At 37.7% G+C, this 27,569-nt stretch overlaps 1 protein-coding gene across 2 annotated transcripts; it reads right to left on the bottom strand.

Annotated features, from left to right (window-relative positions):
* Window positions 1-151: 151 nt before the first annotated feature.
* Window positions 152-27,258, bottom strand: LOC113074402 (protein Wnt-7b). 2 transcript variants are annotated; one of them, XM_026247233.1, is made up of 4 exons: window positions 27,188-27,258; window positions 17,710-17,936; window positions 4,213-4,484; window positions 152-991 (listed from the first exon to the last, which is right to left on the bottom strand). In XM_026247233.1, exons 1-4 carry the CDS (start codon window positions 27,256-27,258, stop codon window positions 512-514), a joined length of 1,050 nt encoding a protein of 349 aa, XP_026103018.1. In that variant the 3' UTR covers window positions 152-511. The 2 variants fall into 2 exon arrangements, with proteins under 2 accessions (XP_026103018.1, XP_026103017.1); XM_026247232.1 differs by lacking the exon at window positions 27,188-27,258 and adding an exon at window positions 25,081-25,339.
* Window positions 27,259-27,569: the final 311 nt, after the last annotated feature.

The raw sequence follows: 27,569 nt of genomic DNA, 5'->3' as shown, positions 1-27,569 counted from the left end.
CACGGAGAACTACGGCTAGATTACAGCAAAGATGTTAACATGCGTCAGCTGACCAAAAACAAAAATACGACAGTGGTTTCGGAAGTCAGCTCATCTTTAGCCATCAAACGTTCAGTTTTCAATCACAAGCTTCTAAAAAGTCTTTCTCTTGGTTTACACTTCGTACAAAATAAACACATTTCTACCCGTTAGCGCTTCGGTTCCTTAGGAGACTATGACTTATAATATATAATAATTTATTTTCAGTGTTCAAACAGACAGACCCAGTGTGACTGGATAGCTAACATACTCTAACAGATTCCAGTTGGCATTACAAATAAAAATCCTCGATTTGCGTTGAGCTCCTTGGACGAGTTCCTCGTTGGCGTTATGAGATGACGCCGAGTCCCAAACTACAAATCCCAGCATGCTCGGCGAGCATCCTGCAGTCCTTTAGCGCGAGTCAGTGCACGTACCTCTGGGCTCGTATTTCAACTCTTAAAGCAAATATAGATTCTGCTGTGCAACCGATTCATTTGCAGGTGAACACCTCCGTCCTCTCGCTACAGGTGTTGCATTTCACAAAACAGCACCACTGGAATTTACAGTTGCATTGCCACACTTTGGTGTACTGATGCGTGTTGTAGCCCCGCCCACAGCACATGAGGTCACAACCGTCCGTGTGCGGCGATGTCCGGTTGCACAGCCGCCCCTGCGTCCCAACGCTGCCCGTTTTGGCGTCCTCTTCGCAGTAGTTGGGCGAGCGCTCGATGTAGACCAAGTCTGTTTCTAAAGGCTTTTGATAACCGTGTGTCTTCTTCACTTTGAGGAAGGTGGGCTGTCGCAGGCGAGAGGCGCGGACCACCTCCACGTGCACCGCTTTGTTGTACTTGTCCTTCAGGACGTAGCCGATCTCGCGGAACTTGGGTAACGTGGTCCAGCAGGTTTTGGTGGTGCAGGAGCCCGAGACGCCGTGACACTTGCATTCCAGCTTCATCCGCTCTTCCAGGACCTGCGGGAAACAGTTAATAATATAAGTAATTATAATTATAAGTAATTCATAAATTTTATTAAGTTTAGTTTTTTATTTATTTTTAATTTAGATTTTCTTTTACAAAAAAAAGTGAATATATTAGTAATTAATATATTAAAGGGCTCATGATACATTTTTCCTTTCTCTTTGGAGTGTAACAAGCTCTTGGTGCATAAAGAAGATCTGTAGAGTTGCAAAGACTAAAGTCTCAAATCTAAAATATATAATTTATTAAATATTTGCAATATCTGTGTTTTTTTTTTTTGCATTGTACGATTACATATCTCTGGTCCTGTGTTAGTCCCCGCTTGATATCCACTATAAAATACAGTAACATTTTACTGTAGGAATTCCAATTCTCACTATTAAATAGTTGCTTAAAGCATGCCTAGAATTAGTTTATAAGTGCTTATAAAGCACATATTCTGCATGACCATATTCTACATCACTACCAATACCTAACTTAACAACCATCTTACTAACTGTTAATAAGCAGCAAATTAGGAGATTATTGAGGCAAAGTAAATGCTTTGCTAACAGCGAGAGCCAGACCTTTAAATAAAGTGTGACCTAAAATACTAGCTAACAATATACTGTATTCTGCCTAACATTTGAGAAGTACACTGTTGTACTTTCACTATGCTGGTACGGTTGACAGTCAAATAATGAAATGATTATTTGCAGGAACACAAATATAAATCTCCTTTAACCAAACACCATGAAACTCCCAGTTAGACGTGCAGTTTAATGCATTGCTGATCTTTTGCAGCGACGAAGCTACCCAACAACCATCAGCAAATGGAAATAAAGCGGAAGAAACCTGCACTGCAGATGGAGAAAGGGTTCGAATCATCAAGCAAATATGTACAGTGTATTGCACAGAGAACAAGAGGTTATATTTTTAGATTTTCAGATCATTGGATGTCAGTACACTATGAAATGCTGAAAGACTTTTTCCAGACCCTTTTCTCTGTCTGTCTCGATCCCTTACCAAAAGCAATTATCACTTGCCTGGAAAACACATGTAAACTAATTGATCAATCCCACAAAACCGCCTTGACCCACGCGAGGCCATTGACGGTTAAAGTCGACTGGGACGTCTCGATTTCAACAGGGTCTGTGCAATAACAAAAGAGGTCGGAAGGATTGTTTTCTACTTCCTGGCCTCTTTCTGTGACTCATATGAATGCTGCCAGTTTTCCTTTTGAAATAAAAAAAAATAGTTCCTAATTGGCCACTGATTGAATTATGCTAAAAAAAAAAAATTAACAGAATAAATGTATTATTGCTGTAAGATTTTATATGTTTTTTTAAAGTGTTCTTGTCCCAAAACCTATTGGGCAGCAAAATCGATTTTAAGGCAACACACACACACACACACACACACACACACAAACATTCATGCATAAGTCTGCCTACACTGTAAAGTTTAACTATATAGTTAAATATATATATATATATATAGTCATGTAACACTTATTTATTTTATATTTTTTTGACAAAATAATAATATTAAAAACATAAATACACAAATGTAAAAGTGAAATTGAACATACATAGACTTTTATATAGCTTTTTCATATTACTCCATTTATATTTTATTTTATTTTATATAGTACTTTTAACATTATATTTTCTATACAACAAAAAGTATAATAAATATATATTGAATAATACAAATGTTATTAAATATATATTGTTAAAATAAAATGAAAGTAGTATAATCTTATAACTAAAAAAGGAAATATATTTTGTAGTGTGTATTTAAAGCAAGGCAGCTCTCTAGCTTTTGAAACAATTAATAACAAGTTGAATCTTTTATTAATTCTGCCAAGCGGTAATTATATTTCATAAAATATGGATTTTTAGCCACTAGTTAACCAGTTGACAAACTGTTCCCTTATAAAACACTGGTTATTTGAACAATCAGTTCCACGTGGCTTCAATGCATCAGTGTTGATTCTGCAGAGAAATATGATTATGACTAACTTAGATTCAACATACAATGAGTCAAATGGACGATGTGCTACTTCACAAGGCGTCCGAAGGCCCACTGTTTACATTAGCCTGGATACGCTTACATCCACAGCACTAATGTGGACCAGTTCTGGCCCCAGCTCGCTCCAACCACATACACGGATGATAGCAATTGAAATTCCAGAGCGCCAACTTCCATCTTCCCCCATCCAGAGTCATACGTCCAATTCCCCCTTAGCCTACGATGCCACGGCTCCACGATTGCCATTGTGGGCCCTCTATAAAAGACGAGAAAAAAGCCTGACTCAATGGAGCGAGGGCTGTGTTTGCAGTGCTGCAGAAAGATTCGCAATAATATCCTGTTACAGGCTTTAGACTCGATGATTCCATGCAGCGGCCCGCGATGGGATTGGACAGGCTCCAATTGGCAACCGCGATCCTGGAGCTCGGCTTAGGCTCGCTTCGCTCACACCATAAAGCTCTGTGTTATTAATTAGATCCATTTGTCACCGGAGTGCATGCGGTTGTGCTGTTTCAGTGCATGTTGTTTTGTGTTCTTGGATGGCTAACAGCTATCAAACAAACAAACATGGCCAGAGCGGCGAGCGGCCAAACCAAGCTTGAACCGGGATCAAGGCGGGAACCGAGAAAACACGCAGTAATTGGCTGAAGTGAAATGGGTTGCTGAAAACTGGCTGACGGTTGTTGAGCGATCAAGCTTTCTTTGGGTTGGTTGGTGGGTGAATCTTTGAGATGTCGTCCGAAAAAGACCTGTTTTACTTAGCAAAGCAGGACCGTCAAGAAAAGCCACAACACATGTCTTTGCAGAGCCACACTTATGTTCTTATGTTTCTTCAACTAAACGGTGGCCAAAAGCCGCTTCCAAGCTTCAAGCTTCTTTTTAAAGTCTCCAACATCTAAAACAGTTTAAGCTGCATTGTCTTGATTTTCCAAACCGTGTAGTCAAACAAAATGGATAAATGTTTCTGCAAGGCGACCACGACCAGTGTTGGTAAAATGCTCTTGAGAAATAACAAATGAACGCACATGACCGTATTTGTTTCTTCAAGGCAAAAACTCTTCCAATGCTTCCAAGTTCTTCGAAAAGCTTATGAAGGAAGATCACGACGCGTTGTCTGGACGATCCAGCAGTCTTGCAGAAACAACGTTGTTAAATGTCGAAACCGAATGGTTTAAGCTTGTGCATACAAAAAAACACTCACCTTTCGGCCAGCTTCGTTGTTATGAAGGTTCATCAGCCGTCGGGCGTTTTTTTTAATCTCCCGGGCGTCCACAAACTTCCGGGAAAACTCGATGCCGTATTTAATGTCCGCTGAGCATCCGCCCCATTTCCAGCCCTCCTCCTGGTTGTAGTAGCCCTGTTTCTCCCTGTCGCAGCCGCACTGGCTCATATTGCCCTGGCTGCATGCTGCGGTCACTGCGTGGGCGACCCCAGCGGCGGTGATGGCGTAGGTGAATGCCGCCTCCCTGCTGCCTGGGGGAAGAGGGAAGAGGCTGTGATATCTGCTAAACAGGACTCGAAACGCCAACAAATTTGCATGCACAAACTTGCAAAATCAGCATAGAGCTAGCATCACTATTACTGTTGCTTATTTATCAATTGGTAGAGCATTGCATTAGTAGCGCAAGGTTGTGGGTTCGATTCCCAGGGAGCACATGTTAGATAAAAAAAAAAATTTTTTAAGCCTGATAGGTTAGAGATTTAGGCAACCCCAAATATTATTACACCATCAAATCTTGTTGAGGAGAAGCATGCTGTTATGTTGAGATCACATATTGGACAGCATTAGAGACATCCAAAACATCACAGCAACCAAACAACGTGCTAAAAACTAATTAGAACACTTTATCAACTTCATAGCAGCATGCTAGCAACCATCCAGAAACCTCTACCAACCACACTTTGCTAAAAACATATTAGTCAAGTCAAGTCTGCTTTATTGTCAATTCTTTCAAAGCAACCACATAACAGTGGGCTCTAATTAGAACACCTTAGAAACTGCATGGCAATGATCTCGCAAACAATACTCATGCTTTCTTTAAAAAGCAGAATCTTTTATCTACAGTCTAAGAAACTAAACAAAAAAAGAACGATCAACAAAATCAGTTGATGTTTTCAGATTTTTGATATCTTAAAGAAAAACATGATATCTTTACGCCGTAATTAAAAATGACAACGGAATGTAAATACATGGATTTAGAAAAATAATTTTAAATGAGAACTTAGCTTCCAAACATGAAAAAGGTGTGCTGAGCTGGTTTCATCCCAGCTGTTGAACAGTGTTTCTGTATACCTTTCTGTTAACCAGCAGCCGCAGACGTTTCTCAGAGAGTGAGAAAGAAAAGCCAAGGTGCTGTCCAAAGTGCTGAATTCTCCTGCCAGAGCACCTTACAAACCCACCACAAGAAACACAGCGAGGTACATCTGGGCTTATACTGCGGCAGGTTCCACACATACACATATCTGAAGATTTATTTAAAATGACATGTGGAGCAAACATAAGAGGAAATCCACAGTACTTAAACTCATCAACCACGAGAAATAAACATACTGACGATAGCAACCTTTGATGATCTCAGAGGAGCCAAGCTCTCTCATCAAATCATGTGTTTTGCTAAAGAGAGGTGTGCTGTTACTTTAAATGATCCCATGTTTGATTTTTACATGCGGGACAAGAAAATCCTAGAAACCACATACAATTGGGCAAAACTCTAAATATCTTAGCAACTCCCTATTAACCAGCCAAAACAGTGTAGCAACTAAAATGTGCTCAAAACAAATTAGAACACTTTGGCAACCACACACTGCTAAAAAAGTAATTAGAACATCTTAGCAACCTGAAAAGAGTAGGGAAATAAATTAACTGATAAAAGCAAACCACGATCATCTCAGAAGAGCCAAACACTGGTCACTACTGGTAATAGAAAGTGGATAAATATCAAGTTGTCTGGCATGTTCAAGTCTTTGACTAAACACACATACAGTACACACAGTGCCAGTGTAATGGCAAAAGCAGGAACAAAAGACCATTGCCAGGAGGAAAAGTGGCTGTCATGGACCACTGCTTGGCACACACACACACACACACACACACACACATATATATATATATATTACAATAAAATATACAATTATATTCTAATAATAATAATATTTAATATATATATATATATATATATGTATACATATATATTTAGAATTTTCAGTTATATTATTTCAATTATATATAATAATTAAGAACACAAATAAAAATTTTTATGAAAATAGTAGTAGTACTTTATTGTTCAGCCTTAGCTGAAAATGTATCTTTGGTCTCGCCATACAATCACAAAACAATTAACAATACACAACATTCAATAAATACATCTAACCATACACAACATCCACAATGACAAGATTAAAATATACATTTCCTATCTCTTATTCAAAAGACTTATTGCATTTGGTACAAAGGTTTCTTTATATATATCGCTTTTGTTGCTTTTGGTGTTCTGTAACGACGACGTGATGGTAATAATTCAAAAACATGATTCAAAGGGTGTGTTGTGTCTCACGTTCAACTTACAGTCAATCATGATTCCTAAATACTTAAGTCTTCACAATTTCAAGAGTTTGATCACATAACATTATTTCTGTTAGAGGCCCTGAATGATTTAAAATCAACTGCTTTGTTTTACTTACATTTATCAATAAAGAACTTTCTTCACACCATTTTCCTAGTTTCAAAACCTTCTCCTCGTACTTAAAGTGTACACAGTCTTTCCATAAAAGTGCCACAAGTGCCATATCATCTGCATATTTATATAGTTTGCAATTATCATGCTGCACTCTTATACTACTTGTATAAACAGAAAATAAAAAAGGTGACAGGACGGTTCCCCCATGTTTAAATATCTGATTTGAACCCCCGAGCACAAACTCACTGTGGTCGATTTGTTAGAAAATTCTTTATCCAATGAACTATTCCCCCATTCACACCTAGAACCAAGAGTCGTTCCAAGAGTAAATGTATCTGCATGGTATTAAAGGCAGAGGTGTAATCTATAAAAAGAACACGCACATAAGCGTTCGCTTGTTGTAAATGGCTAGCAATTGTATCGACCATAATGAGCGTTGCGTCCTCTGTTCCTCTTTCTGATTTATATGCAAATTGCAGTACATCTAATTGTTCTGATATGTATGGTTTTAGATTATAACCAACTACTCTTTCCATGCATTTAGCTAGTAATGAGGTTAACGCCACAGGACGAAAGTCCTCTAGATCTTTTGCTCTCACTTTTTTCAGAAGGGGTCATATAAATGATAGCTTCCACGTACTTGGTATCATATGTAAGTCTAATAAAACCTGAAATAATTTCTCTTTTTCACTAGTTTATCCCTTCTAACAAGTTGTCTGTATTTTGGCAGTAGATGGATATATTATTATTCAATGTTAGAATTATTCCATTGTTTGAATATTTAAATATAGATATTTATAGTATAATGTTTATATTAATAACAAATATTCATGAAGAAAAGAAGGCATATGTAAACAAACAAACAACTAAATAAACAAACAAACATATAAATAAAGGCAAGGTTTAATTAGCCAAAAGAGCCAAAGAGCACAGCATAGCTTCAAATATGACAAAAAACACCACTTCACCACTTTCAGATCAAAAACTGAAAAATAAAAATGAATACAAGTTCACAAATAAAACATCCCAATTCCAATTTCCAACATTTTCCAAAATTACAGTCTTCCCCAGCCTCATAATCTTTCCAATCCACCATGCAGGCGGTTCCCAATCAGGCTGCTGTCCACATCGGGTTAACGGTATACGAGAGGGCCGTACTCACAAACGCCAAAGTGAATAAGGCACATCAGAGGAGGCCAGACCCAAAGCCCTGACTCGACTCCAGCTAGAAGCACCCTGGGATAGCCTCGAACCCTGCCAGTGGAAAACTGGACTGACCAGAAAACCCTCAAAGAACTTGGAAGGGAAGAAGAGAGGAATATTAAAACAGATGTCTAATAGAGTTTAGTGGCAAGTGTCTGCGACAGAATCCAAGATCTCTGTGGAAGAGTAACGTTCTGTCTCGGTTTACCCTTGTTTTACGTATATATATCCTATGACCTTACGTAGAGAAGGATGCCTGCTGACCACTTTGGCTCGGGCGGACGAGAGCCAACCACTAAACAAATCACGTTTGACACGGCTGAAGAGATTTACAACCTCAGAGAGAACAAACAATCCTGCTGAACCCTATGATAGCCTGGGCAGCTCCAAATGCTCCATTCATGCCGGCGAACAGATAAAGTGCACTTGAAGGATGCTACGTCCACCTGGAGGGCACTTCGAGGCTGGACAACACGGCCAAGTGCTGCTAAATCTGTTTGTTTTTTTTCTGCGAGAGGACAATCGCTGGCTCTGCACTGCACACTCATTAGTGGAGCTTGCCAAGTCAAGCATCTTAAAGGGATCGCTCACACAAAAAAATAGAACTCTGTCAAGAGTCACAAATTACAGGAAGAGACTGTGTGTCCTTTAAGCTTTACAACAATAATAAAGCTTAAAAAGTGAATATTATTACATTTTAAATGAAATTCTGAAGTAAATATTAATAAATAACATTTAATAAAAGTAAATCAATAATCTAAAATTATGCATTGTGTATGTGTGTGTGTATATATATATATATATATATATATATATATATATATATATATATATATATATATATATATATATATATATATATATATATATATACACATATATACTATGTAACTATGTATAACTTACACGCACATATATGTAAATGTAATATTTAATTATTAATTAATTTTTTTATTTTTTATTTTTTTGATTGAATCTGCTTGGCAATAGTGATTGGTTGAAATTGTTTGCTCTGGTTAAATAATAATCTTTTTTTTTTTTTTTTTTTTTTACCTTTTCAGAGCAAATACATTATGAAATAATTCAGATGTGAAATATTGTGAAATAAGGCTGAGTGTGTGTCCGGAAATGAGCAGCAGCACAAATGCAAACATCAACCAAACCAGCGCACGATAAGCCATCGGCAAAAACTGTGCTCACATGAAGGGAAGCGTTTCCTTCACATGCAATTGAAAACAAGTTGACAAACTTTGTGTAATCCAGCACTGAGCGAGTTCTGCATTGTGAATCTCTGCATCACTCAATCATTCTTGATCTATGTCAAGCAGCTCTTTAATCACGACTCCATCCAGATAAGCTCTCATGAAGCACTCACATTTGAATGCTCTTTAAGATCAGAGATCAAAGAACCACAACAGATCTCTTATCACATATGTTCAGCAGACATGAAAATGCACAGCTATTTATATTTAAAGTGTCCATGATAAGGGTTACAGTATGTCCACCTGTCCAATTCAGATTGGAGAGATGATCTGATTGTGAAAGACAAGAGCTTTTATCATCCTATTCACACACACACACCTCTTCCCTGTCCATTTCAGTTAATTTCTGTTCTGTTTCTGTTCTCAATCCCTGATGAGAACATCTGATCCCTGACCTGCACTAAACGGACACACTGGATTTAAGATCAGTGATTGATTGAACAGGAATACCTCCAGAGGAGATTCAGATCTGCTTCCTGTGGCTGCAGGGTGATTTAACTAATCTGTACTTTATCAGTGACAGACAGACCATTTTCAAAGTGTCAGTACCTGCACGGACAGCGCTCTGACTGTCGCTGCATGCAAGAAAATGCAGATGCTTGGCTGCAACTCAGACATGTTTGATGATTTAATCCAAGTTTATTATTCCAAGTAGCTCCTGTCATTATATTCCATGTAAGAAGCGTTCAGGAGCTGGATTTCATGCTTCAATGCAAGCGCTTGAGATTTCCTTCTGATAATTGCAACGTCACTTTAAAGAAAACTTCCTGCTCGTTCGGTTTTATCATGAGGTGCTGATGCACTAAAGCAAAGCATTTCTGCAAGTTCTGAGATGCAACAGGATGAAGCTTGTTTCCACCATGGCATAAAAAAAACTGTCTGCACAATTCGGTCTTTGAGAGTTTATATCACTCAATTATGTTTTTTTTTTCTTTCTTTCTCTGAAGTCTTAGTGTACATCTTGCAATTCTGCGATTCGCAAATCTTTTTTTAAATTTATTTTTGGCCAAAGAATATTTGTTACTTTTTATCTCGCAGTTTTTAAATCTCGCAATTGTAAATACAACAGTGAGTTTATATTTCAGAAATCTGGGATTATCATAATTCTGAGTTTATATCTCACAATTCTGAATTTATATCTCATAATTCGGAGTTTTTTATCTTTCAATTCTGAATTCATCGCAATTCTGAGTTTGTATTTTGCAATTCTGAGTTCATCAATTCTGAGTTTATATCTCGTAATTCTGAGTTTATATCTCGCAATTCTGTGTTTATATCTCGCAATTCTGAGTTTATATCTCGCAATTCTGTGTTTATATCTCGCAATTCTGTTTACATCTCGTAGTTCCGTGTTTATATCTCATAATTCTGTGTTTATATCTCATAATTCTGTTTATCTCTCATAATTCTCTGTTTATCTCTCGCAATTCCGAGTTTATATCTCGGAATTCCGAGTTTATATCTCGCTATTCTGAGTTTATATCTCGTAATTCTGTTTATCTCTCACAATTCCGAGTTTATATCTCGCAATTCCGAGTTTATATCTCGGAATTCCGAGTTTTTATCTCGCTATTCTGAGTTTATATCTCGTAATTCTGTTTCTCTCTCGTAATTCTGTTTATCTCTCGCAATTCCGAGTTTATATCTCGGAATTCCGAGTTTATATCTCGCTATTCTGAGTTTATATCTCGTTATTCTGAGTTTATATCTCGTAATTCTATGTTTATATCTCGCAATTCTGTTTATATCTCGCAATTCAGTGTTTATATCTTGTAATTCTGAGGTTATATCTCGTAATTCTGAGTTTATATCTTTCAATTCTGAATTAATCGCAATTCTGAGTTTGTATTTTGCAATTCTGAGTTGGAGTCTGAGTTTTATATAAACTCGTAATTCTGAGTTTATATCTCGCAATTCCGAGTTTATATCTCGCAATTCTGAGTTTATATCTCGTAATTCTGAGTTTATATCTTTCAATTCTGAATTCATCGCAATTCTGAGTTTGTATTTTGCAATTCTGAGTTCATAAATTCTGAGTTTATATCTCACTATTCTGAGTTTATATCTCACAGTTCTATGAGAATTATGAGTCTGATCTGTGAGTTATAAACTCAGAATTGAAGGCAAAAAAATCCAAATTGTGAGATTAAAAAGTCACAACTGCTTTTCAGACATCTTATAATCCTGTGGCAGAAAAAAGCTTCCATATAACAATGACTCCTCAATGTCTACATTAAATTTAATATGCTGTTGTGTGAAAACAAACTGAATTCTACAGAATATTCCAGTTGCTTAACTCTATTTGGTCAAAAATTAGACCTCAAGGTTTTCTGAATATAAAACCATGTCGGTATATTGTTAGGCTTCAATGGAGACTAATTTGAAATTAGGTTCAGATTATGCAAAATTCTGCCCTGTGAATTCCAGGAGCATTTGATTTCACCACAAATGAAGAGAGAGAAAGACGTCAATTCATCTTAGACCAAACTTTGGTCTAATGCAAAGAACAACAACAAGCAACCCAAGAAACATCTATTATAGGGGCTTCATAGTCGATGAAGAGTGGAGTGACTCATGAAAGATCTTTGTCAGATAATGGCACAGAAAACTGTCTTTTCTACATATATATGGACCAAAATGAACCCAAAAAGACTTATAAATGAATATCAGTTCATTGCTTTACTCCATATTCATTTATATGTAACCCACACATTTGACTATCATGTTATAATCACCTATTGTGTATGTCTTTTAATAACTATTGGATAGCTTAAGGATTCATATTCATGTTTAGTGTGTACGTGTTCGAATCTGTTAGTTTGAAACAGTCATTACCATCAGTTATTTGTCAAATGTATCATATTTGTGTTATAGGAATCATGTTCAAAATTAGACCCTGCAAGAGCGGGAAAATTCGGACCACGTGCTTGATAAGATAACATATGATTTATGATACCCCCAAACCAAGACAATATCTGATTGGTCAAGACAACATTTGAGGTGTGGCCAACAGGCCAGTTTAAATACTCAGGACACCATAAAATCTTGCTTTTAGCTTCTAGCTTGCTTCTTAGCTTCTGCTATTAGTCATGTTTGCTTTTAGTTTGCTTTTAGCTTTGCTTCTTAGTTTTAGCTTTTAGCCATGCTGTTAGTCATCACTGTTAGCTGTTCTTTGAGCGCGGTTCCAGCGTGCTTCGGCCTGCAAGCCTGCTGCTACTTAGGCACGATGAGAAGAAACACCACCTAGTCTCGTCAAACTTTACTTTTTCTTTTCCGTTTGAGAGATTCGTGTTCTGAGTTAAGTTTTGTAATCGAGTTCAACTTCAACCTGCTCACACAACTCTGCATTTTCATCCAACGCCCAACCAGGGCTTCCCAAGACGACACTTCAACGACTACTGAACTTCCAGCCAATCAGCGGCATCGGGAAACCCCCTTTCAACGACTCCCTTTACACAGGAGACGCAAGTAACTTTACCTCCAGACTGTGACCTTTACTGGTGTATCTAATATAATTTTAACCTCACTGAGGAACTCAATGCGAGTGCTAATTAAGTGATTGATTGTTGTTCATGTCTATGCAATTTAACTTATTGCTGTAAACTTGGGATTCCACATTTCCATTATCTTAAACTCATTCTTCCCTAACTTTTGATCTTCCTGCAACTTGTGTGAATGTGTGTGTTTATATGTTAGATTAGTTTATACTATGTCTTAGATTTATCTAATAAAGCCTTATTCATATTGAAAAGAGAAGTATCTTGTGTTTTGTGCTTACAAGTTAATGTCTTAAACTGCCGATCTTGTTACTGTGCTAATTGATTTCACTATAGTTTGGATATTAGTATCCAGCGCAGATTTGATGTTAAACGGCTCGTTCAGTGAATCGCAGGGCGTCTCAGTGATCAGCCGTGAAACAGTGATTCTGTTCAAATTCCCTTTAAATTATTAAATGATTCCCTTTGAGCTAAATTGACCTGTTTCCCTTACAATTAAATAAGTGTATTAAAAATTTTATTAAATAGAAATTATAATTTCAATTATTATGCAATTAATCTAAATGTAATAATAAAATAAAAAAATATACATTCGTTTCAGCCTTTGAGAAACATCTGAGACAAGATTAGTACTTCAATTAAACATAACTGAAAACTCCATAAAGAGCAACTTCTGAGTAATAAATGTTAGTTGTGTGAGTGACCTGCAGCGGCTCGAATACAGAAGAAGAAAGCGAGTGTAAATCGTCTGCTATCATCGGCACGCTCTGACTCCATCCCTCTGGATTCCGGCAGCCATATTAATCTTCTCTGGGGCTTTTAGTGCGGCTTGGGGAATGACTGGGAATTCCTCATGTGGTTAAGAGGCTCACCTGCCCCACAGCAAAGTGTTTTGTGAAACGAGAAAGGGCAGGAGAGGTTGAACTCTGCTAATGTTTCTCTGAAACTGGCGACAAACTCCTTTAACATGAGAGCCATGAATCACCTGGAAGACACATAAAAGGTGTGTGAGCGACGAGCACTTCATTCTGTCAGCACCTTCACTCACAAATACACACACACACACACACACACTCAACATACCCTTAATCACACTCAAAACTAACAGATAGTATCAGTTTTTCCATTTCGACAACTGTTGTGATCTTAGATTAGATAAATTCAGCTTCACTAGGCAATTAAAGAAACAGTTCATCCAAAAAAAGACCATTTTGTCATTTACTTGTCCTCATGTCATTACAAACCTGTATGGCTTTCTAAATGAAATCATCTCTTGCTTTCCATATTGTATATAGTATTGTGTTGTATTATATTGTAATATTTAAATATTTTGTTCTGCATGTCGTTACAAAAAGTTTAAAAAAATCGAAAAAATAAATAAATAAAAAACTAGATATGTAAATTTTGCGAATTAATTTAGCATGTTATTAACATGTTTATCTTGCTAGCATGATTAACATGTTGCTAGCATGTTGATAGCATGATTAATGAGATGTTAACATGTTGCTAGCATGGCTTAACATGATTAGTTTGTTTTACCATTTTCCAAGCATTATTAACATGTTGCTAGGAAGTTGTTTGAATGTACTTAGCTTGATTAGAAATATTTCATAGACAGACAGACACACAGACAGAAGACAGGATAAATAAGACATAAAGACAGACAGACAAAAGACACAAGACAGACAAACAGACAGAAGACAGACAGACAGACAGACAGACAGACAGACAGACAGACAGACAGACAGACAGACAAAAGAAACAAGAAAGACAGACAGACACACAGACAGACAGAAGACACAAGACAGACAGACAGAAGACAGACAAAAGACACAAGACAGACAAACAGACAGAAGACAGACAGGCAAAAAGAAGACAGAAGACAGTCAGACAGACAGAGAGACAGACAGAAGACAGAAGACAGACAGAAGGAAGACAGAAGACAGAGAGAAAGACAGACAGACAGACAGACAGAAGACACAAGACAGAAAACAGATACAGAAGACACAAGACAGACAGAAGACAGACAGACTTCACTGAGCATGCATATTTTTCTCAGAGATGCTGAATTAGAATGTCTTCTACTTTCGGATCAGCCTTCACCTTGGGCTGTGATGCCTTCTAATGTTGCCTACATAGACAGCTCACCAGGTCAGCTCTCAGTATGTGCACTGCCAGATTTAAGACATGCCCTTTCTATGGATATTTATTCACAGACCGTTTCCGAAATTGAGGATCCACTTTTCTTTGGATTGAAACTGAATCCTTCTTTGAACCATCTCTTCAGGGACTCAGAAATACTCAATAGCCCAGCTATTAACGTGCGCCGCAGAGAACAGCCGAACACATCCAAACTGACCAGAGAGAGAGAGAGAAGGAGAATTAACTCTGCGGTCTGTTGATCATCATCTCTTCGAAAACAACGGAGTCTAGCGGCCGCCCCGATCGCCTGTAGACGAGCTCCTTACGAGCAGGAACAATTTAGTGGTTACAATCTGGAGGATTTACAATCACCAAAAAATCCTGGAGTCTCTGTGCATGAGGCATTTCATGCAGTCCATTATGAATGGACTCAGATATTCCCGGAACAGACTTCATCCTCAGACACAGCTTTTAAAGAGCAAAGGGTTTTAAATGTCAAGACCACACAAAATCAACTCTCAGATGGCCAAAACGATCCACATCGATATCAAAAACACAGCCAAGAGCACAGTCAACATCAAGGTAGCCATCAAAAGTTTTTCCTCTTCATTTTTGGCTGATTTATTCCTTTGATGGCAACACAAAAGGACAATTCACAGGCTTCACGTACAGAACAACATAGGAATGAGTCAGTGACTGTCTTAGATCTGTGTGTATCTGCGTTTTTTGGTGACTTCTGCAGTTACTTCAATGTCTGTCACCATCACCAAAGTGACAGATTCACTTACCGTCAACTATAATGAAATAGAGCCATATTTGAATAACGTTACTAGCATTTTAAAAAACTTATGTTAGTTGAGAGATGCTCAACAGTCTTAAAACAGATTTTTGCAGCACTTGAGCTTTGAGCTTTGTGTGCAAGGTTTTGCTGTATGGCTCTTGAGGAGTTTTTTTTCTTCTTGAGAAGTTGTTTATTATAGGTTAGTCACATATCAGAGAAAAACAGTGTAAAAAGAGTGATAAAAACAAGATCAAGATTATTAAATAAAAGGTTAAGTTTAATAATGAAATTGATTAAATAAAAAAAACATTGAAAGAATCACATAATAATAATAATAAATGTTAAACAAATGTTAAACAAAGTAAATTGTTTACAAACCAAAATAAAATATTTTATAATATTAATAAAAAATATAAATGAACTGATTGCCATAAAATAAAAAAAGGCTATAAATAAATTAATAAATAAAATAGATATTATAATAAAATACAAAAATAAGGAAAATAAATCAGTTCAGGACAAACAACATAATTTAACATTTTTGCTTTAGACAACAGGACGCAAAATCCAATAAAAGTAGTTTATAAATGAGCAAAAATGAGAATTCCATCCGTCCGTATTTTAGAGGGGAGTAAACAAAGTTCAAAGATTCACCACAGGAGTGTCAAATATCAAAGCGATGCCTATAGTGGGGCAGAAGTGATGGAGTTTACAGAGCGTTTGACCGCAGTTTAACAGCGACAAAACACTTCTAAATGAGGGGAAATATATAAATGACAGTGTGAAAGAGCTAAGCACCCTGCAACCCACTCAGGAATGCCTCTTCACACAAAAGCCATGAAAATGTAAATGTTTGCCCAGTTGTAGCTCATTTTGACTGTATAAATACAAGAGACGGAGAGAGAGAGAGAGAGAGAGAGAGAGAGAGAGAGAGAGCACATTGCATTGTGAGATAAAGCTTTCTTTGCTAGCCTGTGCATGCACAGAATTCAGTAAAACAGCACATTATACATACTATATATACTATAGATACTGCAGAAATAGCTAGTATGTGGTTCCAAACATAATGTTAGTGCAATAAGTAAGCTGATAGCATCTACCTGGTGTGTATGTGTATGGTCAATGTGTAATCAAACGAACCGAGGTGAATCCAGTTCCACTTAATCAGCACTATATTAATAATCAGACCAGCACAAACATGCTTTCGCAAGCCTTTGAGGGTCGAGTGTGTGCACGTACAGCGTGGTGTGTGTAACCAGGGTTTGCCCACAGCACAAAGACTGCCTTCTTTCATAACACCACATTTGGCCGTTTCTGAAAAGAGTCCGGAGATTTTCTTTTGTCACAGTAAATGGCTGGGTCTGGAATGTATTTCATAATTATTTAATATTAAAAATGTCAATGTCTTTTCCTACACACTACTGTAACAATAAAAAAAAGGATACATTATTTTAATTGTTAGCTATTTGTCCTATAGATTTTTATTTTATACATTGTATTTATTGGTCATTTATTGGTCTTTATAAAACAACAATAAAATTAACAGTAATATTAAAATTAACTAACAATCAATTAACACTAAAATTAACTGACAAAATGTGCAATTAATTTGTTACAGTATTTACTGATCTTTGTTAACATTAGTTAATAAAAACACAACTTTTTATTGTTAGTTCACGTCGGCTCAGATCTATGACATAATGTTATAAGATGCAATACTAAATGTTGAAATTAACCAAAATATTATACTATTGCAAATAACATTATACATGAATAGTATTATTAACAGTATTAGTAGTATTGCAGATCACAACTTAGTTTTATATGAATAATAATAAAAAAGTATTATGGTTATTAAAATACAAAAGAGAAAAGAGAAAACATCTGGACATAATAATGAGAATTATTATTATTATTTTTTTTTAATCTTAAATGGTCAAAAAAAAAAAAGGTTGTTTTTCCTCTTGATTTTAGATGAATTACCCTGACATATATTGAGAGATTCACAGAACTGCACTGAGATGAATGACGATGCTTAAGGACATTTGCACGAGTTTCAATCAAGAACCCAGTGGTAATATTTTCTGCATCCAGATCTTGTTCCACACAGCGCCCGAAAACAAACCAAACACTGACCTACTCGCAGCTCCTGTCCGAAGACGGTGCGTTCGCCGAGCGCCGAGCAGTTCCAGCGGCCGAATCTGAACTGATACTGGCATTCGTTGATGCCCAGCTGTGCCCCCTCTCCGATCACGATGATGGCGTCCGGCCGGCTCTGGCAGATGGCTCGCTGGCGGGGGGCGAGACCCGGGATCTTATTGCAGATGATGTTTGCACCAAGGGCCACCACAGAGGAAAGAGCCCTGTGGGACAGAAGAGACACAGACACTAAAGACTGGATGAACATTAGTGAGATACTTGCATCACAGCGTACAGCGGTGGATGGTTGATGACCTCAAACATGCACTTAAGTGATGTCTGTACTGTCATTACTCTTAACAATAACACCTCATCTATAATATCTCATGAGCAGTAAATGAAATGGGTGAACATTTCCACCTGTCAAATTAAAACTTGCACATTTGCCAATTCATTTTATTGCTTGACAAATGTGATGCATCCACAGTAGGAGGAAAAACAGAAATTAATGATCTGACCAATACAGAGGATATCATACATGAGAATCGAAACAGAACAGAATAGAAAAGAACAAGAATTAAGAAAAACATAGAAAAAAGAATAAAAATGATTAGACCAGAACAGCATAACTGAACATGACACAGAATAAAAGTGAGTAGAACATAACTAATAAAATCAGAACTGAATTAAAAAGAAGAAATGACAATAGAATAGAAATAAGACAAATGTAGAGCCATGTTGAAAAAAAGAATAAAATAAAATTATAAACATAACTGAATGCTAATGAATCAAATAGAATAGAAATGAATAAACCAGAACACAGCATAACTCAACATGATACAGAATTAAGGGGAGTAGAATAGAAATGAACAAAGCAGAATTTAACATAAGTAAATATGCCAACACATGCATGTGATAAAATAGAATGTACCATGCATAAAAATGCAAAAACAAACATGACTGAACATGAAAAAATAAAATAGAATAGAACTGAAAAGATAAAAAAGGCACTCCTAAACATGTCATAGAATAAAACGTGAGCAGAATAGAACTGGACAAAATGATAAAATAGACCAGGACATACTGTAACTACAGAGCGGAAAACTAGTAGAGTAGAAAAGAAAAACATAACTGAACAAAAATAAATAAAATTGAAAAAAATTGGATAGACCATAAATGAACATGACATATTGGAACAAAACAGAATAGAAACTGAACACAATATAGAACTGAACTGAAGTGAATTGGCCCACTCATAATTGTAATATAGAATAGAATAGAATAATCAAATGTAGAGCAGAAGGGAAACAACTGAATAGGAACGAAAAAACATATCTGAATGTAAATTAATAAAATAGAAAAGAAATGAATAGACCAAAACAGAATTACTGAAAATGACATATAAAAGTGAGTAAACTATAATGAACAAAACAAAACTGAACAGAAGTGAATAGGCCAAAAAAAAAAATAAACCTTTACTATAAAATGAAATCAACAGGATAAAATATAATAGAGCAGAACAGAACAAAAACAAATAGAAAAAGAAAAACTGAATGTAAATTATTATAATAGTGTAGAACTGAACGGACCATAACAGCATAACTAAGAAGATATAGAATAAAAGTGACCAGGAATATAATTTAACAAAATAAAATAGAATTTAACAAAAGTAAATAGATTAACACAGCTGTAACACAGAATATAATAATACAAGATATATCTGTAAAGTAGAATAGGATAAAAAGTTCAAAACTGAACAGAATAGAATTGAACAGCCCAATGTATAACTGAAAAGTGGAAATAAAACAGTACACCACCACTGAACGTGATACAGTGGAATAGAACATAATAGAATACAGTAAAACAGGACAGCGCCACTGAACGCGACACAGCGGAATAGAACATAATAGAATACAGTAAAACAGGACAGCGCCACTGAACGCGACACAGCGGAATAGAACATAATAGAATACAGTAAAACAGGACAGCGCCGCTGAACGCGACACAGCGGAATAGAACATGACAGAATACAGTAAAACAGGACAGCGCCGCTGAACGCGACACAGCGGAATAGAACATAACAGAATACAGTAAAACAGGACAGCGCCACTGAACGCGACACAGCGGAATAGAACATAATAGAATACAGTAAAACAGGACAGCGCCACTGAACGCAACACAGCGGAATAGAACATGACAGAATACAGTAAAACAGGACAGCGCCACTGAACGCGACACAGCGGAATAGAACATGACAGAATACAGTAAAACAGGACAGCGCCACTGAACGCGACACAGCGGAATAGAACATGACAGAATACAGTAAAACAGGACAGCGCCACTGAACGCGACACAGCGGAATAGAACATGACAGAATACAGTAAAACAGGACAGCGCCACTGAACGCGACACAGCGGAATAGAACATGACAGAATACAGTAAAACAGGACAGCGCCACTGAACGCGACACAGCGGAATAGAACATGACAGAATACAGTAAAACAGGACAGCGCCACTGAACGCGACACAGCGGAATAGAACATAATAGAATACAGTAAAACAGGACAGCGCCACTAAACGCGACACAGCGGAATAGAACATGACAGAATACAGTAAAACAGGACAGCGCCACTGAACGCGACACAGCGGAATAGAACATGACAGAATACAGTAAAACAGGACAGCGCCACTGAACGCGACACAGCGGAATAGAACATAATAGAATACAGTAAAACAGGACAGCGCCACTGAACGCGACACAGCGGAATAGAACATGACAGAATACAGTAAAACAGGACAGCGCCACTGAACGCGACACAGCGGAATAGAACATGACAGAATACAGTAAAACAGGACAGCGCCACTGAACGCGACACAGCGGAATAGAACATAATAGAATACAGTAAAACAGGACAGCGCCACTAAACGCGACACAGCGGAATAGAACATGACAGAATACAGTAAAACAGGACAGCGCCACTGAACGCGACACAGCGGAATAGAACATGACAGAATACAGTAAAACAGGACAGCGCCACTGAACGCGACACAGCGGAATAGAACATAACAGAATACAGTAAAACAGGACAGCGCCACTGAACGCGACACAGCGGAATAGAACATAACAGAATAAAGTAAAATAGGACAGCGCCACTGAACATGACTGAACAGAATAAAACAGAACAGAATAGAAAACAAGAGTGCAAAATACACGACAAGACAGAACAATGTGTTACTGGTTATAAAGATCATATTTTTCATGCCTCTTTTTTGATTCAACTCATATTTTCATGCAACTGTGACCACACAAAGTGGGTCATGTTCCAAACGCACACATCTCTGTCATCACACGGCTTCTCGTGTTGATACAGCCCTTGACAGAACTCTTAATATGCACACTGAATATTTTCAGTGCTCTGTGTTTACACAAACCCGCGCGGCTAAACAAGCGGGCTTCTATGTTAACAAGCATTGAACCCGTTCAGATATGTGCCTTTCAAACATGTCAGAGACGAGGACTGTAAAGATGCATGCCAAGTTTGAAGAGTGACGTTACCGGCTGCGAGTTGCAACAAGCAATGCATGTGTCAGCAAAAACTGGCACGCACAAAAGTGTCACTGCTGGGAGAATAGCTGCCACTTGTGGATTCCCCGTCAAAATAGATCAAACGGCATGGAACAAAAGACGAGAATGTTCATGGGAAATCAGATACGGCTGGTTTGCTTCTTTTCTGGTTGTGTTTCCATGTCCACAAAGGCTTAAGAATTACTCTTAAATACAAAACCACATGTGGGATGCAGTCAAGGGACCCCTCTCTCGCTCTGTGTTTAAGAAACATCTCCTGTTTCGGCATATAATGGAGACGCGAGCAGCTAAAAGTGTATGTTTATTTAAACCCTTCAGCGAACACAAACTAACACTCGACCACACGTTAACATAGCAGTGCAATGAAGCGTCTCCAAAGCCATCCAAACCAGTGTGTTTGGGCATTAGGTGAGCCGCTGTGAGGACTGTGAGGTTGGCTGCCAAATCCAAAGATCTGCTCCAAACCTAGTGCACTTCCTAACTAGAGAGCATCATAGGCACCTTTAAAAAGATTCTAGAAACAGAATCCTATACATGCTCGAGAATACAATGCAAAGTGAGATAAATATTGATTGCAAATATGCTTATTTATAGAAATGCATTTCTAGGATGCATTAAAAGGATCAAAGGTGACAGTAAAGACATTTATAATGTTTCAAAAGATTTCTCAAGAAAAAGCTTTTGAACTTTCTATTCATCAAAGAATCCTGGAAAAATGTTATGTCGTGATTCCGCAAAAATACAACGCAGCACATAAAAATCTAAAAAGCAGCAAATCAGTATATTAAAATGATTTCTGAAGATTCATGTGACACTGAAGACGATGCTGTGATTTCAGATTTAAGATTACATTTTAACAGATATCACAGGTGAAAACTAAATTATATTTTACTATTTTTACTGTACTTTTTAATCAAATAAATCCATCTTTGGTAAGAAGCAGAAACCTCTATTAAAAACCTTTTAAAAAATCTGATCTCAATCTTTTGTTATTAAATATCAAAATGTATCACTAAAAATGGTTCGACCACATAAGCTACAAAACATCATAGCAACTGCATAGCAACACACAAAACATGTTACAAAACACCTCAAAATTGTGACAAGTTTTCCTTGGCAAATAAATAAATAAATGTAAAATATATATAATAAGAATCGTAGGGTATGAAAAATCAGAGATTTTAATATGTCTCGTCAAACTCTTCTCAAAAAACCAAATGATCTGAGCTTATACACATCCTCACATTAACTTTACAGCTTCGTGCACTACAGTTTGTCAACTACTGACTCATTTTGTGACTCAAATTGACAAAGATAATTAAAGAAAATCAATAGTAAAAGATCTACATCAACCGAAGTTTGTTCTAAAACAAAAACTGAGACCAGCTAGTGTCATGTTTAACGGCTACTTAACTAGTCTTCAGGTTTGCAGGCAGCACAGAATATCTTTATCCTTCAGCAAGTAACACACATGCTATTTTCCCATCTGAAAATAACCATGTTTTTACCAACATTTGAATTGCCCCGACTGTAAGTTTAATTGTGGTCCACATAAAATATGACTAAATAAATCTGTTCTGTCTCATGAGGAAGATTTCATCCACGAGTAGGATTTCCTGGTAAATGAGGAATAAATAATCCACAGGATGAGTAAATGCACTCTAGTTTTAAACACAAGAAAATGAATGTTCCCTGTGCGCTATCACCCAGTCCATTCTGCTTCAAACTAATCCTGCTAAAACAAACTGGAAGCTACCAACATGGACCAAGTGGAACCGGAAAACTCTCAAACCTCAGACTGTACATTTTGAAGCATTCAGAAGAGGGCACAGGTGACATTCATTGGCCTATTTATATGTCTAAAACTACAGTTTATTAAGACTATGTCTCTTATAGAATAGCAAAGCATGTTTCCTCTTACTTCCTAAAAAAACTCAAACATTCCCATAATATTAGTTAGTAGAAGAGCACCAACTACGTGATTCCTTTTTAACCTTGCTTTAAAATCCATTAATTCCACAAAATGTATCAAATTTGCAATGTGCAGAATAAATTTTAGTGTCATCTGTGATGTGCAAACCAATGCTTTACCCACTGAAACGCCAGGAAAAACCCACATCTATTTAGAAAACTGAGTTTGGGGTCACCAGCTGCTAAATTAGGACCTTGGTCTGGAGGTCATTTGACAAAGAGACGGAATTATTAGGGAGAAAAAAAAAATGACAGACCAGTTTGGGGACCAAATGCATCACTGTCAGTCAAACATGCTGTTCAGTTGGACAAGATGCAAATACAATGCACTTGAACTTGTAAATGTACAAATATGCATGAATGTAAATCTAGGGGAGACTGGGGCTAGTTGTCACACAGAGTAGCTGTCATAAAGACTTTGGGTCAAATCACACAAATACAATGCTTTTTCAAATACCAAGTTGTCTAATATTTTTTTTAATACACATTTTTGTCAAATGTATCATGAAATCAGGTCGGGGCAAGTTGTCACATGCAGTTTATTCCATTTCAATTAATTTCATCTATGTAGGCGTGATGCACGTATGTTAACTTCTATATTCTTCATTGTTTACACTATGCTGAAAAGTCTTAAAATGGCCTGTTATAGGAACAGATTGTTCCATACATTGTGACAACTTACCCCGCTATAGGGATCAATGTGCATTAACTGTACCTTTTTTTCCCCCTTGAGCAATAACAGTGGTGATGTTCAATTGCTGTAGGCTTTGTGTCTGCGTGGAAATAAACATTAAATGAGAAATATTCAGTGTGACAACTAGCCCCACTGTGCCCTACTTCATTAGTATTATTGTAATCCAATGCATTGCATGCAAAACATCTTTAAGTCGGTGTTTAGCGCAGGTGAAGGTTGAACCAAGGAACCGTAACTTCTAATTGAACACACACTTTATTTATGGATCTTACTGAGCTTCTCTGCCCCTCAGTGGACAAATTAAATTCTCTTCATTCAGCTTCAACACTGAACATTTACCAGCCTCAACCAGATTTGCACTTTAATACACTCTTCTACACTGGAACAAGTGGAAATATTCAAGTGTTGTTATATTAAAGAGGTATTTCTATCTATACTGAGCCTAAAAATGATTAAGATGATTCAGCCATATTAAATAATCAGAATAAAACAGGTTCATTCAGAAAAACCAGTCCAGATGCAGAAATCTCCTTGGATCAATGCTAAAGGTTAATGTTTTATCAATCCATCCTCTGGGAATGATGTAGTGATGCAAATTAAATCTATCTTATATTTGAGCTTCTTCTTTGTCTAGATTCGAGCTCTGCTCACATCATACATCTATCAACCAAATTCAGTGCAAAAAATAAAATAAAAAATTATAATAATAGCAAGCAATTCTAAAGGATTCAAGCCTGAATTTTCCTTAAAGTTCCAAACATAAAAACAAAAACTAGATCTATTCAAATGTAATTCCCAACAGAGCTATGACGATTCCTAGTAAGAATGCACATTAAAAACTCCAGTATTCCATCAGAGATCAGAGATGCATTCATCAAGTGGGATCTTAAATTAGAATAGGAATCCTGTTCATGTTCGTTTGGGATATTGTGAAGGGTGTGGGATGTTTTTCACACGTGCACGTGTTAGGTGTCCTTCCATCACCGGTCCTACTAATAGATTTCAAAACATGCATTGGTTTTGTAAAGCGATTCATATAAAGGCGCACTGAAGCCATCGTGAAAGAGTTGCATCGCACGAGCGTGAATTCAACAGATTTGGAGGTTTGTACACTTACAGGTAGCTCCCGCTGGTGAGGATGAGGAAGATCTGCGGGTAATAGACAGACAGCAGCACACTGCGCGAGGAGAAGAGGATCATGGTGACATGCGGGCGCTTTTCTGACGGGCTGAGAGCGAGAATGAGACGCGCGCGCTTAGCTCCAGCTGCGCGTCCGTGAGGATGATGCTCGCGAGCGGAGCTTCTCTCAGGCTGCGCGTAACTCCCAGGCGCGTGCGTGCGCGAAGGAGAGGCGCTGTGTCATCGCGCGCTTCGTTCAGTCGGAGCGGGCTGATGGGTTTGGGGGCGATTTGGGGATGGAAACAGAAGCGGCTCTCTACTCTTTGGGCATTGGGCAGAGGACGGCACCATCCGCCCACTTTTGGAAAAAGGGGCCACTCTGACAGCGCGCGCCCTGCCCGCTGGAGAGGCAACCGGGTGCCACAGAAGTCCCATGCATATGCATTCCACCGAAAACATCCATTTAGTTTACTTTGAATCCGCGTGTGTGAGTACAGCCGCTTCCTGCTCTATAAAGGTTTTTTTACATTCGTCCAGCGCAGACATCTATTTTAGCGCCAAAAACTTAATTTAAAAGACTTTCAGAGCATAACATTATGTTACTGGGATATGCAAACCAATACTAAATGTAATAAACAATGATAATGACAATGTCCAAAAATGATCCTGATTTTACTGGTCACTCGATCTTCTTAAAACGGTGTTAAATCCCTTAACTTGTTGAATGTGTGTATTTTCACGTAGCGTTAAATAAACGCTCGCGAGATGCAAACAGAAACCGCGTTGCATGAGTCTCCATAGCAACATCAGATGCTGAGCACTTTCTCTTAGAATCCATTAATTCTCATCAATTCTCCATTTTCACTTTATTCACATATGCACTATATATTGTATTAACATCAGTACCTCTTTGGTAACTACAGTCAGTCTCAATCCGTTTTTATTTTAACATTAAGGAATTGTTTTTAGAAGATAAAACATGAGGTCTCTGGTCCAAGTGTTAACCCATCAGTCTATAGTCCAGGTTTATTAATGCACTGAGTGAATGCAGTGCTTGTATGTGCATGTGCTGTGTGCATCACAGAGAAAGAGAGTAAAGGGGTATAGTGACAGATCTAGAGCCTCAGGAGTGACCTGACGAGACCCCACATTATCTCCAGATCTCAAAGCATGCTTTCAGTCATATGAGGTCTTGTGAGCCACCTTATGTCTGCTAAAGATTGCACGATAAATCTGAGAGCTGTCACATAATGACAAATGTGCCAAAACTGAGGGAAAAACAGTGACCAATGAGCTGGTTTACTGTTATAAATTGCTCTAAGCTGTATAATCTCCTGTTTCAGATGAATAACAGCGCCATGAATGCATTTCCACTTCAGAAGGTGGATAAACTATGATCCGTTTGTGCATGCGGAGGCGATATCCTAATTCCATTCTGCATTGCTGAGAGTATAATTTCTCAAGTGCACATGCACTGAATAAAAACAAGTAAATGAGAGCAAAGAGTTAAATATAACAAGTAAATCCCGAATAGACTAGATGACAGGCGACGCTCTCTTGGAACACGAACAAATCCCTCAAGAATTCAGGTGAGGTCTTGCAAAACTGGAGGGCGAAGGAATGTGGAAATACAGCTCTGCATGCTGTTATTACTGAGAGAAACTAGTTAACGAAGAAAAGCATGGAGCGAATTCATAGCTGTAAAGACCTTAACCTCCAGCTGTAAAGGATCAGTGAGCAGGTGTACCGTTCTGAACATCTCTTTCAGTACACACTGATCAACTGCATGTATTTATATCATAATAATTGCAATGAATGTCTTTGAGATTAGAATGTGCCCCAACCTAAGCTCGGTACAAATGCGATTAAAAAAGCTATTTTATTGAACAAATGTGGCATTTCAATGATGATGAATCTTTTATGATGTCGTGCTAATCAGACGCATGGATATTTGCATTTAATAAGAACTAGTGAAGGCAGAACATTGATTAAAATGGTCTATAAAATTATGTAAAATGCACATACATGACTTTACGTGTCAGCTACCCAAGCGTGAACATCCAATGCTTTGTGTATAAAGCACAAACAGTAGATCCTCGGCTTACCCGAGTCGAGAATAAATGATGGCGAAACACAGGAGCACGTTAAAGATCCAGAAGCGTCGGGGTCTGACCATGGTGTCCGGTCAGTGCAGCTCACATCGGTCACTCCGCTCCACCTGCACAGGTAAACACGCTCGTTCTGTCTCTCCCACGGGTCTTTCTGGTTCCCGGAGAGCCATGGTCTCGTTCTCTGAGGCTTACACACGCTGTGTTCTCAATGTTTCAGGTGTGCTTCGAGGTCCTCGTCTTCTCTCTCGCCGATGGTTTTATGTTCCAGGTTCCCTTGACTTGCCTCTGCTGCTGCTGGTGGTGGTTTGGTCAATTCTTTCCATTCCTCCGCAGGTGAAAGTCTAGGGCAGGTAACTCAAGCCTTTATCCACGCCCC

Source organism: Carassius auratus, unplaced genomic scaffold, assembly GCF_003368295.1.
Source record: "Carassius auratus strain Wakin unplaced genomic scaffold, ASM336829v1 scaf_tig00014537, whole genome shotgun sequence".
NCBI classification, from domain to species: Eukaryota; Metazoa; Chordata; class Actinopteri; order Cypriniformes; family Cyprinidae; genus Carassius; species Carassius auratus.
Note: the sequence above shows the minus strand (reverse complement) of the source record. Positions and strands in the feature narration are given on the sequence as shown.

What these genes read in the sequence shown, in the direction of transcription:
- LOC113074402 (XM_026247232.1), bottom strand. Translation starts at nt 25,163, where the DNA reads ATGATCCTCTTCTCCTCGCGCAGTGTGCTGCTGTCTGTCTATTACCCG. An exon ending in CGGACAGGAGCTGCGAGTAG is followed by an intron (nt 4,485 to 17,709) that starts GTCAGTGTTTGG and finishes CTCTTCCCCCAG; the next exon opens with GCAGCAGGGAGGCGGCATTC. An exon ending in ACAACGAAGCTGGCCGAAAG is followed by an intron (nt 992 to 4,212) that starts GTGAGTGTTTTT and finishes TGTTTCCCGCAG; the next exon opens with GTCCTGGAAGAGCGGATGAA.